The sequence below is a fragment of the Melanostigma gelatinosum genome (assembly GCF_949748355.1).
Source record: "Melanostigma gelatinosum genome assembly, chromosome: 7".
Classification (NCBI taxonomy): Eukaryota; Metazoa; Chordata; class Actinopteri; order Perciformes; family Zoarcidae; genus Melanostigma; species Melanostigma gelatinosum.
This window is the reverse complement of record NC_136640.1, coordinates 1147495-1164994: the sequence shown is the minus strand read 5'-3', so window position 1 is coordinate 1164994 and position 17500 is coordinate 1147495. Positions and strand designations below refer to the sequence as shown.

The window sequence follows — 17500 nt, the reverse complement described above, 5'->3', positions numbered from 1 at the left end:
CTTTGCGTGAAAACGCAGAGATAGAACGAGTAGAGCTGTGTTCTTTGCGTGAAAACGCAGAGATAGAACGAGTAGAGCTGTGTTCTCTGCGTGAACACGTGGAGATAGAACGAGTAGAGCTGTGTTCTTTGTGTGAAAACGCAGAGATAGAACGAGTAGAGCTGTGTTCTTTGTGTGAAAACGCAGAGATAGAACGAGTAGAGCTGTGTTATCTGCGTGAACACGTAGAGATAGAACGAGTAGAGCTGTGTTCTCTGCGTGAACACGTAGAGATAGAACGAGTAGAGCTGTGTTCTCTGCGCGAACACGTAGAGCTAGAACGAGTAGAGCTGTGTTCGCTGCGTGAACACGCAGAGATAGAACGAGTAGAGCTGTGTTCTTTGTGTGAAAACGCAGAGATAGAACGAGTAGAGCTGTGTTCTCTGCGTGAACACGCAGAGATAGAACGAGTAGAGCTGTGTTCTCACTTCTGAACAGAGAGCAGCTCGAAGCAGAAGCGTCGGTCGATGTTCTCCAGAGGTTTGACGGCACACAGTCTGAGGTCCTGAAACAGAACCAGGGAGACCTCCTGCAGCAGGAACACAAAACACTGAGGTTCATCCTCTGCTCACCAAAATAAAAGCGTCCTTAAGTTAGAGTCAGGATGGAGGCGACGTGTCCCGCTCTGCTTTTTAAGTCACATTTTTGTATACATACATATATATTAGGGGTGTAACGGTACGCGTATTCGTATTGAACCGTTCGGTACGAGGCTCACGGTTCGGTACGCATGACGAACCGAATACGTGTAAGTCTTCTTCATCTTTTCGTTTGCTGGAACATTTTCTACAGTTCTGTGTCAGTTAGAGTCACAAACACACGACGACACAGAATCATGTATTTGACTTGTTCATCTCTGAAAACAGAGTTTGTATCGGAGCATTAAAGTGAATGATCTGATGAATGAACACAGTGTTGAACTGAAGTTAAGGGATCGATGGCGCTGCGATATTAACGAGTCATGTTATCATCAATGAGCAGTACCTTGTGTGACTTTCTGTAGATGAGCTGATTGTCTCTGATGGAAAACCAGCATCTGAAAGATGAGAGGAAAGAGAAACATATGAAATACCATGGAGCTGCACACACACACACACACACTGTACGTGTGGCTGTGCTTCACCAGCAGCATGTGTCTGTACCGCTTCCAGGTCTTGGATTTCCTCCTGGAGCGTTTGAAGAGGTAACCCGAGATGATGGCGTCACTGCCGGGAGACGGGCAGACCGCCGGCTCTCCAGAAGCATCCTGAACACACACACACACACACACACACACACACACACACACACACACACACACACACACACACACACACACACACACACACACACACACACCAAAATAAAGATAGGTTCTATTCTAACAGATACAGATAGAAGAGCATGTGGCGAGCACAGTGACCATGTGCAGCTGTTCCTTCGTGCTTCACTGGTGATGCTGCCGGGACAGAACTCAGAGACAGAACAGTGAGGAACAGTGAGGAGCAGTGAGGAACAGTGAGGAGCAGTGAGGAGCAGGAGCAGTGAGGAGCAGTGAGGAGCAGTGAGGAACAGTGAGGAACAGTGAGGAGCAGTGAGGAGCAGGAGCAGTGAGGAGCAGTGAGGAACAGGAGCAGTGAGGAGCAGTGAGGAACAGTGAGGAGCAGTGAGGAACAGTGAGGAACAGTGAGGAGCAGTGAGGAACAGGAGCAGTGAGGAGCAGTGAGGAGCAGTGAGGAACAGTGAGGAACAGTGAGGAACAGGAGCAGTGAGGAGCAGTGAGGAGCAGTGAGGAACAGTGAGGAACAGTGAGGAGCAGTGAGGAGCAGTGAGGAACAGTGAGGAGCAGTGAGGAGCAGTGAGGAACAGGAGCAGTGAGGAACAGTGAGGAGCAGTGAGGAACAGTGAGGAGCAGTGAGGAACAGTGAGGAACAGTGAGGAACAGTGAGGAGCAGTGAGGAACAGTGAGGAGCAGTGAGGAGCAGTGAGGAACAGTGAGGAACAGTGAGGAACAGTGAGGAGCAGGAGCAGTGAGGAACAGTGAGGAGCAGTGAGGAGCAGTGAGGAGCAGGAGCAGTGAGGAACAGTGAGGAGCAGTGAGGAACAGTGAGGAACAGTGAGGAACAGGAGCAGTGAGGAGCAGTGAGGAGCAGTGAGGAACAGTGAGGAGCAGTGAGGAACAGTGAGGAGCAGTGAGGAACAGTGAGGAACAGTGAGGAGCAGTGAGGAACAGTGAGGAGCAGTGAGGAGCAGTGAGGAACAGTGAGGAACAGTGAGGAACAGTGAGGAGCAGTGAGGAGCAGTGAGGAGCAGTGAGGAACAGTGAGGAACAGTGAGGAACAGTGAGGAACAGTGAGGAGCAGGAGCAGTGAGGAACAGTGAGGAACAGTGAGGAACAGTGAGGAGCAGTGAGGAGCAGTGAGGAACAGTGAGGAACAGTGAGGAACAGTGAGGAGCAGGAGCAGTGAGGAACAGTGAGGAGCAGTGAGGAGCAGTGAGGAGCAGGAGCAGTGAGGAACAGTGAGGAGCAGTGAGGAACAGTGAGGAACAGTGAGGAGCAGTGAGGAGCAGTGAGGAACAGTGAGGAACAGTGAGGAACAGTGAGGAACAGTGATGAAGTGAGGAGCAGTGAGGAGCAGTGAGGAACAGTGAGGAGCAGTGAGGAACAGTGAGGAACAGTGAGGAACAGTGAGGAACAGTGATGAAGTGAGGAGCAGTGAGGAACAGTGAGGAGCAGTGAGGAACAGTGAGGAGCAGTGAGGAGCAGTGAGGAACAGTGAGGAACAGTGAGGAACAGTGAGGAGCAGTGAGGAGCAGTGAGGAACAGTGAGGAGCAGTGATGAAGTGAGGAGCAGTGAGGAGCAGTGAGGAACAGTGAGGAGCAGTGAGGAGCAGTGAGGAACAGTGAGGAGCAGTGAGGAACAGTGAGGAACAGTGAGGAACAGTGAGGAGCAGTGATGAAGTGAGGAGCAGTGAGGAACAGTGAGGAGCAGTGAGGAACAGTGAGGAGCAGTGAGGAACAGTGAGGAACAGTGAGGAGCAGTGAGGAGCAGTGAGGAGCAGTGAGGAACAGTGAGGAACAGTGAGGAACAGTGAGGAGCAGTGAGGAACAGTGAGGAACAGTGAGGAGCAGTGAGGAACAGTGAGGAGCAGTGAGGAGCAGTGAGGAGCAGTGAGGAACAGTGAGGAACAGTGAGGAGCAGTGAGGAACAGTGAGGAGCAGTGAGGAGCAGTGAGGAGCAGTGAGGAACAGTGAGGAACAGTGAGGAGCAGTGAGGAGCAGTGAGGAACAGTGAGGAGCAGTGAGGAACAGTGAGGAGCAGTGAGGAACAGTGAGGAGCAGTGAGGAACAGTGAGGAACAGTGAGGAGCAGTGAGGAACAGTGAGGAGCAGTGAGGAGCAGTGAGGAACAGTGAGGAGCAGTGAGGAACAGTGAGGAGCAGTGAGGAACAGTGAGGAACAGTGAGGAGCAGTGAGGAACAGTGAGGAGCAGTGAGGAGCAGTGAGGAACAGTGAGGAACAGTGAGGAGCAGTGAGGAACAGTGAGGAGCAGTGAGGAGCAGTGAGGAGCAGTGAGGAACAGTGAGGAACAGTGAGGAACAGTGAGGAACAGTGAGGAACAGTGAGGAACAGTGAGGAGCAGGAGCAGTGAGGAACAGTGAGGAGCAGTGAGGAGCAGTGAGGAACAGTGAGGAGCAGTGAGGAACAGTGAGGAACAGTGAGGAACAGTGAGGAGCAGTGAGGAACAGTGAGGAGCAGTGAGGAGCAGTGAGGAACAGTGAGGAGCAGTGAGGAACAGTGAGGAACAGTGAGGAGCAGTGAGGAACAGTGAGGAACAGTGAGGAACAGTGAGGAACAGTGAGGAGCAGGAGCAGTGAGGAGCAGTGAGGAGCAGGAGCAGTGAGGAGCAGTGAGGAACAGAGGAACAGTGAGGAGCAGTGAGGAGCAGGAACAGTGAGGAGCAGTGAGGAGCAGTGAGGAACAGTGAGGAACAGTGAGGAACAGTGAGGAACAGTGATGAAGTGAGGAGCAGTGAGGAGCAGTGAGGAACAGTGAGGAGCAGTGATGAAGTGAGGCGCAGTGAGGAGCAGTGAGGAACAGTGAGGAGCAGTGAGGAGCAGTGAGGAACAGTGAGGAACAGTGAGGAACAGTGAGGAGCAGTGATGAAGTGAGGAGCAGTGAGGAACAGTGAGGAGCAGTGAGGAGCAGTGAGGAGCAGTGAGGAGCAGTGAGGAACAGTGAGGAACAGTGAGGAACAGTGAGGAGCAGTGATGAAGTGAGGAGCAGTGAGGAGCAGTGAGGAACAGTGAGGAAGTGAGGAGCAGTGAGGAGCAGTGAGGAACAGTGAGGAACAGTGAGGAACAGTGAGGAACAGGAGCAGTGAGGAACAGGAGCAGTGAGGAGCAGGAGCAGTGAGGAGCTCTTACTCTCTGCTGCACCAGCAGGTGTTTGTTCTCCAGCTCTTTCCTTTGAGCTGCACAGTCCGCTGACGACTGAGACACCTGAAACACAAACAGGGAGGAGGGTCATATACTTAAAGAGACAGTACTGATGTTCACACGTGTGGTTGGATGAGCTACTTCAATGTACTACTACAGTCGATGGAGTACCAGCACCGGGAGCAGAGCGTGTACTGCTGTGGACCGAAGGTCTTAGTGAGACAGAGATGTAACCTCTCAGGACACAGAGCGGCTCCTCTGGTCCTCCTCTCTGACTGTTTGTGCTGCTGAGAGACTGCAGTGAGTCTGAACGAACACTGAAGTCAACAACACACACACAGTAAGAGAGGAGCAGCAGAGCAGCAGCTCTGTGGTCTGAGAGGCAGAGTCTCAGTGTGTGAGTCTGTGGAGATGACAGATAACAGCAGCGACTGTCTGACTGCATCTACTGTAGGAACACACAGAGTGTGTGGAACCTCACACAAACACACTGCAGAACATCTGTACTGTCCCTTTAAGATGCATCATCAGTGCTTGTTGTGCTCGTCATGATGGCAGGTGAAGTGTGTGAAAGGCAGAGAGGGTCAGAGGACAGCACCTGGGCTGCCATGGTCCTCATGGAGGGCTCCAGGTCCCGGAGGAGGTCGGCCCCTTGGTGGAAGAAGGTGAACTGAGCGTGGACGAAGGAGAACATCTGACGACAGACAGAAACACCACTATGACCGCTAGAAGTGAGGCATTCACCAGGCTAGCAGCTTCCCCCTGCTTCCAGTCTTTATGCTAAGCTAAGCTAAGCTAACTCCTGACTAAAGAACGACTCACTGAGTTCAAGATGTCGACTCTCTGCTGAGTCTTGAAAGTGTTGAGCTGAAAACAAAGAGAGAGCAGAAAGAATCAGTGTCTAATGTTCAAAGACTGTGTGTGTGTGTGTGTGTGTGTGTGTGTGTGTGTGTGTGTGTGTGTGTGTGTGTGTGTGTGTGTGTGTGTGTGTGTGTGTGTGTGTGTGTGTGTGTGTGTGTACCTGCAGACAGTAGTCCAGGGCAAAGTGTTGGTAGCACTTGCGCGTGGCGAGCAGCAGGTGACTCGCCCGCTCTGCCTCAGCAGCTTTGTGTGGAGACACCAGAGCGCTCTTCAGCGCCGCCGCCTCCACATCCTCACCGATCCGCACACACTCCCTCCTGGTCTCCACCAGCTGGGGCAGGAACCTCAGAGACGAGACAACATCTTCATCTTCAGCATCGTGTGTGTGTGTGTGTGTGTGTGTGTGTGTGTTGGACCTACTGTGTACAGAGGTTGGTCAGCTGCTGGCTGACAGCTCTGTGAGTCTGATCAAACAACATCTGAGGACAGACGACCGAGAGATGAACACAAGAGCTAGAAGCTGACGGTTCATCAGAGCATCACCTGCAGCCCACAGCACAGGGCTTTAACACACACACACACAGAGTACCGGCTGTGTGTGTGTGTGTGTGTGTGTGTGTGTGTGTACTCACAGTGTGGAAGCTCACCATCTCCTGAAGGCCCTGGTTGAACTGGTTCAGACAGTTCTGATGGGAAGGAAACAGGAAGTCAGTGAGAAACGTTTCACAATAAAATCATGAAAACTAAAAGCGGAGCCGTTGACTGAGATGAGCAGTCACAGATCAACAATGTAATCAGGATACATTCCACAGCACTCCATCAGCTCACTCAGGGCCAAGGGACGCCATTTTATTAAATATGAAATCAATCAATAAATATATTACATAAATACATGAGGACATCACTATATGGACTCATGGGTTCAGCTGTTATAATATAAAACCTTATGTTACACTCCACCACTGACTTCTACACAGTGGTGTATAAAGTACCCAAAAGCCATACTTGAGTCAAAGTAAAGATACCTTACTGGAAAACTACTCCAGTAAAAGTCACCTATTAGAATACTACTTGAGGAAAAGTCTTAAAGTATCTGATATTTATTGTACTTAAGTATCAAAAGTAATTTTCTGATATTAAATGTACTTAAGTATTGAAAGTAAAAGTACAAGTAAATGCTGTTCATAAAAAAGCAAAGGGTCAGAATTGTGAGAATGATGAAGTTTATTCTTTTAAGTGCTGTGGCACCATGACCAAGGACATGGAGCTGTGTTGAACATGATTGGGTTGCTGTGATCCATTCAGGAGCAACAATGTTCAACATAATATATTGTACATAAGTATACTTTTGCATCTACTATGAACTTATCATCATAATTCTCCGTAAAGCAATATGACACGATGAAGGAGTTGTAACAGTGCGTTTATAAGTCTGCTCATTAGACTAGAGGATGTAGAGGACCAATGCATAATATTATGTTCATCAAAACATATCCACTTGATGCATCAGGTCAGTGTTTAGAGAAAGGACGCCTGCCTTGTAAACTCCTGTGGGCTGATTTGAACACAAAGGTTTTGCTGAAGCTGAATCTGCAATTGGGCGACTGCTCCCATCATAACTCCATCTGATCATCCACAACATGACTCAAATATCAAAACATGATCAATACTAAAGTAACAACCCAGTCATTACTGGAAACTGAAACATGTCCTGTTCATCTTCAGAAGACAATTCTAATACAATGTGAAGAAGTTACATTGTATAGAATGTAAAGAAGTTACATTGTATACAATGTGAAGAAGTTACATTGTATAGAAAGTGAAGAAGTTACATTGTATAGAATGTAAAGAAGTTACATTGTATACAATGTGAAGAAGTTACATTGTATAGAATGTAAAGAGCTTTGAGAGCACTTGTTTCAATTGTGCATTAACGTGATTAACCAATGATTTAACTTGCTGCTAGGACCACTGATTCACCAAACCTGCTAGCTTGCAGTCTGTGTTCCACCACAGTCCCCGACGCTGCTCTCATGATTCATTTTGTTTCTGAAGATAGATTTGATTTTGTAGCGAGTAACGAAGGTTTCAGGGGAAATGTATCGGAGTAAAAGTATCAGTTTTCTTTGCAAAATGTAGTGAAGTAAAAGTAAAAGTCAACAGAAATATAAGTAGTAAAGTAAAGTACAGATATCCAAAAAAACTACTTAAGTACTGTAACGAAGTATTTCTACTTCGTTACTATACACCACTGCTTCTACATGATTAGCATTAGCATGATTAGCTCCATACTGTGATGACGCCGTCCTTCTGGTGGTGCATGGAGAGCTCAGCCAGGCCGCTCAGGAACAGCTGATTGGCTGCGCTGTACGCTTGTCCCGCCTCTACCATCTTACTGCACAGCTTCATCACCTGATTGGTCAGAGGCACAGATTACAGACCAATGAGATCTCTTCACAGGTACAACGACATCGTTCATAAAGCAATGAGCGGACATGTCTGTTGATGTAGGAACTGTTTCAGCCACTTGTACTTTACAGGAACAGTAGATGTAGTAGTACTCATATAAATACTGTAGTTGTAGCAGTAACAGCAGTAGTATTAACAGCTGTACTAGCAGTGATGTAAAGTTAGCAGTAGAAGTATTTGTACCTTGTCTAGTTGTGTCTCGAGCACAGAAACATCCGCCTCGAACAGCTCGAGCTTCAGTCTGAACAAAATACATAAAACATCATCAGGACTTCTGCACATGCGCAGTTTGTGGATGCTATCAGGCGTGTGTGTGTACAGTTACCTGAAGTCAGGTGAGTCTTTGACACACTCCTCAAAGTCCAGCAGCGAGTCCATGTTGTCTTCAGTTCTTGTCCCCGAGTCAAAGTGTTGATCAAGTTCATGAAACCGTCTTCATACTGACCGTTAGCCAGTTAGCTCGCAGCTAGCCTGTCCATCCAGCAGCTCCACTCTCATTCCTCATGTTTAAATCCGATACACTTCTTCCACGAGCCGGATCGACACGTTTCAGATACGGCCGACCGATCAGGCATCGTGCACGCGCGCCTGCCTGTCACGCATGTTTGGATAAAAGTGTCAATAAACGGTGTTTGGGGTGTTTTCAGTGAGACAGCTGTCTGTGCATCCTGCACACAGTATGGCGAAGGATCGGCTCATGAATATTCATGAGGGGGCGCTTCCTGACGATGACGTCACGGACGGAGAGAAAAAAAGAGAATTGTTTTTTATAATGACTCAATATCTTTCTAAAACATAATCTTTAGTGTCACAAAATAATTACAATATTTCTCAAAATGATTTCTGTCAAAACAGCTTCAATGACAAAATCTAATATTTGATCAATTTGATCAATGCGTACTACATCTCAGAGGTACATGTAGTACTTTATACTGTACTACATCTCAGAGGTACATGTTGTACTTTATACTGTACTACATCTCAGAGGTACATGTTGTACTTTATACTGTACTACATCTCAGAGGTACATATTGTACTTTATACTGTACTACATCTCAGAGGTACATATTGTACTTTATACTGTACTACATCTCAGAGGTACATATTGTACTTTATACTGTACTACATCTCAGAGGTACATGTAGTACTTTATACTGTACTACATCTCAGAGGTACATGTTGTACTTTATACTGTACTACATCTCAGAGGTACATGTTGTACTTTATACTGTACTACATCTCAGAGGTACATGTAGTACTTTATACTGTACTACATCTCAGAGGTACATGTTGTACTTTATACTGTACTACATCTCAGAGGTACATGTTGTACTTTATACTGTACTACATCTCAGAGGTACATGTTGTACTTTATACTGTACTACATCTCAGAGGTACATATTGTACTTTATACTGTACTACATCTCAGAGGTACATATTGTACTTTATACTGTACTACATCTCAGAGGTACATATTGTACTTTATACTGTACTACATCTCAGAGGTACATATTGTACTTTATACTGTACTACATCTCAGAGGTACATGTAGTACTTTATACTGTACTACATCTCAGAGGTACATGTTGTACTTTATACTGTACTACATCTCAGAGGTACATGTTGTACTTTATACTGTACTACATCTCAGAGGTACATATTGTACTTTATACTGTACTACATCTCAGAGGTACATATTGTACTTTATACTGTACTACATCTCAGAGGTACATGTAGTACTTTATACTGTACTACATCTCAGAGGTACATGTTGTACTTTATACTGTACTACATCTCAGAGGTACATGTTGTACTTTATACTGTACTACATCTCAGAGGGACATGTTGTACTTTATACTGTACTACATCTCAGAGGTACATATTGTACTTTATACTGTACTACATCTCAGAGGTACATATTGTACTTTATACTGTACTACATCTCAGAGGTACACGTTGTACTTTATACTGTACTACATCTCAGAGGTACATATTGTACTTTATACTGTACTACATCTCAGCGGTACATGTTGTACTTTATACTGTACTACATCTCAGAGGTACATGTTGTACTTTATACTGTACTACATCTCAGAGGTACATATTGTACTTTATACTGTACTACATCTCAGAGGTACATGTAGTACTTTATACTGTACTACATCTCAGAGGTACATGTTGTACTTTATACTGTACTACATCTCAGAGGTACACATTGTACTTTATACTGTACTACATCTCAGAGGTACATATTGTACTTTATACTGTACTACATCTCAGAGGTACACATTGTACTTTATACTGTACTACATCTCAGAGGTACATGTTGTACTTTATACTGTACTACATCTCAGAGGTACACATTGTACTTTATACTGTACTACATCTCAGAGGTACATATTGTACTTTATACTGTACTACATCTCAGAGGTACATGTTGTACTTTATACTGTACTACATCTCAGAGGTACATGTTGTACTTTATACTGTACTACATCTCAGAGGTACATGTTGTACTTTATACTGTACTACATCTCAGAGGTACACATTGTACTTTATACTGTACTACATCTCAGAGGTACATGTTGTACTTTATACTGTACTACATCTCAGAGGTACATGTTGTACTTTATACTGTACTACATCTCAGAGGTACATGTTGTACTTTATACTGTACTACATCTCAGAGGTACATGTTGTACTTTATACTGTACTACATCTCAGAGGTACATGTTGTACTTTATACTGTACTACATCTCAGAGGTACATATTGTACTTTATACTGTACTACATCTCAGAGGTACATATTGTACTTTATACTGTACTACATCTCAGAGGTACATGTTGTACTTTATACTGTACTACATCTCAGAGGTATATGTAGTACTTTATACTGTACTACATCTCAGAGGTACATATTGTACTTTATACTGTACTACATCTCAGAGGTACATATTGTACTTTATACTGTACTACATCTCAGAGGTACACATTGTACTTTATACTGTACTACATCTCAGAGGTACATGTTGTACTTTATACTGTACTACATCTCAGAGGTACATGTTGTACTTTATACTGCAGTACACACCTTGTATTTCCTCATCCGACCAGACAAATAACACAAACAACAGGTTTCAGTAAAGTTTGTGCAAATATATTTTCATTTCTTGTCATTCAAACAACAATTTGAAAAAGGTGATTCAACCATAAAGAAGAAGCAATAAGAGCAGGAAGCAGAGAGCGAAGCAGCAGAACCGACCCGCGTGACTCTCAGGTCCAGTGCTCGTTATACACGTTCAGCTCGTTCACTACGTCACAAAGTCAATGATAAAACACAATAAACACGCAAACAGCTGCATCCACTTTGGTAACAATACAACAGGATTATTGCAGCGGAAATGTGAATTATTATATACACAATGTGACTGAATGCAGTTTCCAGAACACTGAGGAGATGAAGCTGCAGGTTCTCAACAAATATAAGAATACAGACAAGTCAGTTATGAATCAATGCATTTCGTATTTATAAAGTTTATCAGGTAATCAATCAGATTTAAGCCTGTTCTATATTTTTCTTAATTAATCTCACGTCCAGATCAAAACCTACTAAAGTCAATATGTATTTGATCAGTAATTCAGTTTTTATGCAACAATCTGTAGAAGAGAGACTTTGTTGGGACTATTTCCAGCGGCGGATGGATCCCTGTTTGGCGCTCTAGTGAGTGTTTGTGTGTGTGATGATGATGATGATGGTGATGAAGGAACATGAGTTTTAATGGAGATCAATGGCTCTGAGGAAGAAGACACATGAAACACGTATAGCTTTAAATCTGCACATGAGATTTGTTCAAAAGAAAATAGAAAATCATCCCAAACATGCGCTGCTGTTTGTTTGATTTGTGTTGGTGAAGATGGATCACGGGGCTGCTGGTGAACGACTCACACACCGTATGTCTGGTCATTAAAGTACATCCTTCATTCATCCATCACCATTGAAACAGCAACGCTTCAGGTATTCTGAATCCACACCACTGACTGGCCTCTTCTCCATGGCAATAGCTGCCGAGGATCATGGGTAATGTAGTATTTGGAGCAGTCAGCGAGACGAACAGAAAAAAAACACAGATTTGAGACAAAAAGTGTAAATAATTCAAACTTGTTGTGAGATTGTTTTCTATGTTCAGTGACATTCAGGATGTCGTTTACAGAAATAATCAAGATGGAGAAAAAAACACTTGTGACGCGTTTGCTATTTCCAGACTAAAAGTCTTTAAATTGAACTATTGTAAAGCAAACAAATATTAAAGTAGATCTAAATGTAATCAAGTGAATTCATAATTTATCCAACAGAAGCTTGTTTATCAGCCAATAACAGCAAACAGTGAGTATTCAATCATTAAAATGAGCGATAACTGCTTTTTAAAGTCCCTTTATGTCAGTAACAGGACGCTGGGAACAAACGGATGAGCCCTGAATATGCTGGTTTAGCTCTTAAGCTAACAGTTGGCGGATACATAAGCCTTAGCTGTTAGCTGCTAGCTAGCAGATGGCTTTATGACTAATGGATGTGGAGTGTGCTGGAAATAATCTTCATAACAAACTGTAGTTTCTACACGAGGAACACCAAAGACGCAAGTCACTGTTTGGTAGCTAACGCTAAACATCGTCACGTTAGCATAACCTTTCTGTCGTTTTGCCAATTGGACTGCTAACATGCTAACGCTAGCGCATGTATTTACTTTATATTCATTCATATTTCTAATGTTTTACAATATTTTCTTTTCAGTCCGTAGTCATTTGGTTTGATTTATTGAACAGATTCGTGTAAATATTGAACCTGGTGTGTTTACATATTCATATATACGTATATATACTGTATGTATATATATATATATACATATATATATATATATATAGCTGGAGATATGATGATTATTGTTGTGATATTTGGTGACGGTTGGACAGACATCTTTAAGATGTTCATGTGGTTCCTAGCTGTTGTTTAAACTGATCTGAGCTCAGTGTTTCTCTGGTTTAGTTCCACACAACTGTGTTTTCTTCTTCTGCAGCTCGATAAAACCAGACTAGACATTTCCTGATTAAAAACATAAAGATGGACTTTGGCACAGACTGGTCTGGACTCAAACTTCTATCTGGTTTGATGAGACTGGGACCAGCAGACGGTTTATGAAAGTGACTGAACTCATAATTAACTCCATATACTCATCATGAGTTAACTCAACAGTGGATTCAGGGTTAAGTTACTTGTTGAGTTGCTTCACATCAAACTGAAAATGAATCACGAATCTATCATCGCTGTATGTTCTTTACTTATTTGGTTGAAATAGTTTTCACCAAACAGAAAACATTTTCATTTAATTCATCTAGCTAGTTAGCATAGCGTTAGTGTAGCCTGCTAGCTTCCACTTTCCAGGTGAAATACAAACATAAAAGCACTTTTATTTGAATATTGAAATAAAAACAAATGAACCCAATATGAAACCATATGGGGAGAAATATTACACGAATTGAGTATTAAAAATAATTCATACTTAACCCTGGTGGACGATATTGACACCTGGGAGATTAAGTAAGTGGTCAGAATCTAAATATTCAACATATTTTATTGAAGTTAATATGATGTATAATATATCAGTAAGTGAGGTTGAGATGTTTGTTTCAAACGTTGAGTAAATGTGTGTTGTTTGTGTTTTGTGGTTAACATTGTGGGTCTGTCACAAATTTAGTTGTCAGATGCCGTCTCCACTAATACGTTTTGTCCTTTTGAATAATAAAGAAATGTGCAAAATAACCGTCATTATATTTCCTTACACAAAATATGAGGTTTCATATTTCAGCAAGAGGTTCATGTGTTCAGTCACTTTATTAAACTACCAGTCTGTCCTGGTCTGTCCTGGTCCCAGTCTGTCCTGGTCCTGGTCCCAGTCTCTCATGTTTGTTACAATAAAAAGTTATGTTAAAGTTAAACTACGTTACAAGCGGAGTTTAATGAGAAGCTAGGCGGTGTGCTGACTTGGTCTGTGATGGAGAGTAAACTGGTGTAACTGGTGCCCAGTCTGGCCTGTAGTGCATCCAGAGTATTTGAGACCAGTATCTAGTGTAGTTTGTCAAATCTGGTTCTATAGTAAAGACAGTTTAGTGTTATCTAGTCCTGCCCAGTCTGCCGTTGTGTGGTCCAGTCTCAATCGTCTAGACCAGTTTGTGCTGGTCTCGTCTAGTCCGGTCCGGTCTGGTCCGGTCCGGTCTGATCCGGTCCGGTCTCGTCCGGTCCGGTCCGGTCTGGTCCGGTCCGGTCTAGGCAGCCACACAGTGGTTGGATCTGCGGGACATGACGTATCCTCTCCTGCAGACGCAGCGGAACGAGCCGTCGGTGTTCACACAGCGAGCGTTCACACAGGGGAAGTCCACGGAGACGGAGTCCTCACACTCGTTTACATCTGGACACACACACACACACACACACACACACACACGTTCAGAGAAGAACTGTGGACTTATGGAAACGATTATGTGAATATCAGGCTGCCACGAAGGTTAGTTAGTGAGTGATTGATTGAGTGAGTGGTTTGGTAAGTAAGTAGGTAAGTATGTTAGTTAGTTAGTTAGTTAGCAAGGAAGCAAGGTTAGTTAGTTAGTGAGTAGGTGGGCAAGCAAGTAAGCTAGTAGGTAGGTAGATAGGAAAGCAAGCAAGCAAGTTAGCTTGTAAGCCATTCAGTTAGTAAGCTAGTAAGCTAGTAAACCAGTAAGCTAGTAAACCAGTCAGTTAGTAAGCTAGTAAGCTAGTAAACCAGTAGGTTAGTAAACCAGTAAACCAGTAAGCTAGTCAGTTAGTAAGCTAGTCAGTTAGTAAGCTAGTCAGTTAGTAAGCTAGTCAGTTAGTAAACAGTAAGCTAGTAAGCTAGTTAGTAGCTTTGTTTGTTAGTTAAGTAGTTAGTAAGTTAGTGGAGCGGATTGAAAATATAAAGGAATATATAAAGCATAACAGCTCATTATTTTTTTGTTAATACATAAATAAATAACGTTTATTAACAATTATTAACAATACTAATAATACATAATCCCAGGTGTGTTTTCTTGTGAGTAGAGATCATGTTAACTTCTCATAACCTCTTTATGAATAAATTAATATCTCAGCTCACCTGCACAGGTCATGGAGGTCATGTCCAGCTCGTATCCTTGGTAACAGTCACAGGTGTAACCCTCGGCAACGCGAATACACCTGCCGTTCTCACAGCCGTGAAGTATCCCACAATCCTCTGCTGCACTGAGGCCGCCATACGACTCGTAACGTCCTGAGAGAAGAAGAAGACAAAACAATGTTAAATTAGAATGAATGAATTAGATTGTGAAGAATGTTAATAACTTATATACTTGTATTTCAGATATAACCCTTTGTTTGAGAAGCCTTTGGAAATGACTCCCGTCATTTCTGTACATACCTCATTCTGAGCTTCATGTTAAGATACAGTTACTCTATGGGGCTTTTATTTTGAAAGGGTGGGACTGGGTGGGGGAGAGGAGACATATTCATAATGTTTGACACAAACACAGAGGTTATTAAATGACCCATGAGCATTCCAGTTAAATTCACTCTCAGGGGCTTTTATTTTGAAATGGGAGGGGGGGGGGGGTTCTCTTAAAATATCTAAGACCTGAATGACTGTATGATAGGGAGAGAGAGAGACATTCAAAAATATGAAATTTGTCGACTGAAAAACTAAATGTTTCCTTTGATTAATAAAATTCAACACAAATAGAAAAAGTTTCCAACAATAATAAATGAATTTCTGCTGAAACTTAAGTTAACAACTTTATTCTGCCTGTTATTAGTTCAAAATGCTCGTAGAATAAAGAGTCAACACTCACTCTCATAGACCCTCCTCGGTGCTCCTCCTCCTCCCCTGCTCCTCTCAGTGAAGGGGGGTCCCGGCCTCCAGGCCTCCTCCTGCTGCTGCTGCTGCTGCTGCTGCTGCTCCACCTGGTAGGAGGCTCCGGGCAGCGGGGCCAGGCTGAGAGGACGACTGTCGGGTCTGGACGGAGGAGGCCGAGCACCGAACGCCCTCTCGGCTCTCGGGTCAGGAGGGAGACGGAAGGACGGGGGCCTGGGGGGGGACACGTCGGGGGGGGAGAAGTCTCCTTCAGAGTAGAAACCAGTGCTGAGGGACAGAGGGACGGACAGAGGGGCGGACAGAGGGGAGGACAGAGGGGCGGACAGATGGGAGGACAGAGGGGAGGACAGAGGGACGGACAGAGGGGCGGACAGAGGGGAGGACAGCGGGACGGACAGAGGGGAGGACAGAGGGACGGACAGAGGGGAGGACAGAGGGGAGTACAGAGGGGCGGACAGAGGGGAGGACAGAGGGACGGACAGAGGGGCGGACAGAGGGGACGACAGAGGGGCGGACAGAGGGACGGACAGAGGGACGGACAGAGGGGAGGACAGAGGGGAGGACACAGGGGAGGACAGAGGGGAGGACAGAGGGGCGGACAGAGGGAAGGACAGAGGGGAGGACAGAGGGACGGACAGAGGGACGGACAGAGGGACGGACAGAGGGGCGGACAGAGGGACGGACAGAGGGGACGACAGAGGGGCGGACAGAGGGACGGACAGAGGGGAGGACAGAGGGGAGGACACAGGGGAGGACAGAGGGGAGGACAGAGGGGCGGACAGAGGGACGGACAGAGGGGACGACAGAGGGGAGGACAGAGGGGAGGACAGAGGGGAGGACAGAGGGACGGACAGAGGGACGGACAGAGGGACGGGACAGAGGGATGGACAGAGGGGAGGACAGAGGGACGGACAGAGAGACGGACAGAGGGACGGACAGAGGGGAGGACAGATGGGAGGATAGAGGGACGGACAGAGGGGAGGACAGAGGGACGGACAGAGAGACGGACAGAGGGACGGACAGAGGGGAGGATAGAGGGACGGACAGAGGGGAGGACAGAGGGGCGGACAGAGGGGAGGACAGAGGGACGGACAGATGGGAGGACAGAGGGACGGACAGAGAGACGGACAGAGGGGAGGATAGAGGGACGGACAGAGGGGAGGACAGAGGGGCGGACAGAGGGGAGGACAGAGGGACGGACAGAGGGACGGACAGAGGGACAGACAGAGGGACATGAGACTGATGTTAAAGATGAACAACAATGTCAGTGTGATAACAATCGAAATTGATCTTATTTATATTTGTTGGGAGCGTAAAGGAGCGTGTTTGAGTTATCAGCAAATATGAAAAACTAAATTATTGACATCAAAATAATTATTAGTATACATTATAATATATTAATGAACAATTATTGATGATAACGGGGCACCACCTTGAGAACAGGGAACAATAACCAAACTATAAACTAGTCTCATCGTTAGTGTTCACTCACAATGTCAACAGTCAAAGTGCTGTTACACAAACACACAGTCATCACAGAGCGCTGGACAAGAAGAATAATCAAGTCAACCAATATAGAAACTACTACTGCCATACAATCATCAGCCTACCATCTAACAAACAACCTGTGGTGAGGGAGTGTGTGTGTGTGTGTGTGTGTGTGAGAGTATGTGAGTGTGTGTGTGAGAGTGTGTGTGTGTGAGTGTGTGTGTGTGAGAGTATGTGTGTGTGTGTGTGTGTGTGTGTGAGTGTGTGTGTGTGAGTGTGTGTGTGTGAGAGTATGTGTGTGTGTGTGAGAGT

At 44.8% G+C, this 17500-nt stretch overlaps 2 protein-coding genes across 9 annotated transcripts in view; both read right to left on the bottom strand.

Annotated features, from left to right (window-relative positions):
- LOC306780129 (arf-GAP with coiled-coil, ANK repeat and PH domain-containing protein 2) overlaps positions 1 to 8469 on the bottom strand; it is a 22394-nt gene extending 13925 nt beyond the window's left edge. For 6 of the 7 annotated variants that reach the window (XM_079272343.1, XM_079272345.1, XM_079272341.1 and 3 more), the window contains exons 1-12: positions 8113 to 8469; positions 7971 to 8028; positions 7611 to 7730; positions 5951 to 6004; positions 5739 to 5797; positions 5479 to 5662; positions 5280 to 5324; positions 5056 to 5151; positions 4446 to 4520; positions 1182 to 1285; positions 1024 to 1075; positions 468 to 568 (exon numbers count right to left, since the gene is read on the bottom strand). In XM_079272343.1, coding sequence (XP_079128469.1) covers positions 468 to 568; positions 1024 to 1075; positions 1182 to 1285; positions 4446 to 4520; positions 5056 to 5151; positions 5280 to 5324; positions 5479 to 5662; positions 5739 to 5797; positions 5951 to 6004; positions 7611 to 7730; positions 7971 to 8028; positions 8113 to 8165 — 1001 coding nt within the window. In that variant the 5' untranslated portion in view covers positions 8166 to 8469. The remainder of the gene's footprint in view (positions 1 to 467; positions 569 to 1023; positions 1076 to 1181; positions 1286 to 4445; positions 4521 to 5055; positions 5152 to 5279; positions 5325 to 5478; positions 5663 to 5738; positions 5798 to 5950; positions 6005 to 7610; positions 7731 to 7970; positions 8029 to 8112) is intronic. The other variant, XM_079272342.1, reaches the window with a different exon arrangement.
- Positions 8470 to 10928: 2459 nt separating this feature from the next.
- The window catches only part of ltbp4 (latent transforming growth factor beta binding protein 4), a 46404-nt gene continuing 39832 nt past the window's right edge, over positions 10929 to 17500 (bottom strand). The window contains exons 32-34 of one of the 2 annotated variants that reach the window (XM_079272113.1): positions 15678 to 15967; positions 14951 to 15103; positions 10929 to 14248 (exon numbers count right to left, since the gene is read on the bottom strand). In XM_079272113.1, coding sequence (XP_079128239.1) covers positions 14106 to 14248; positions 14951 to 15103; positions 15678 to 15967 — 586 coding nt within the window. In that variant the 3' untranslated portion in view covers positions 10929 to 14105. The remainder of the gene's footprint in view (positions 14249 to 14950; positions 15104 to 15677; positions 15968 to 17500) is intronic. The other variant, XM_079272114.1, reaches the window with a different exon arrangement.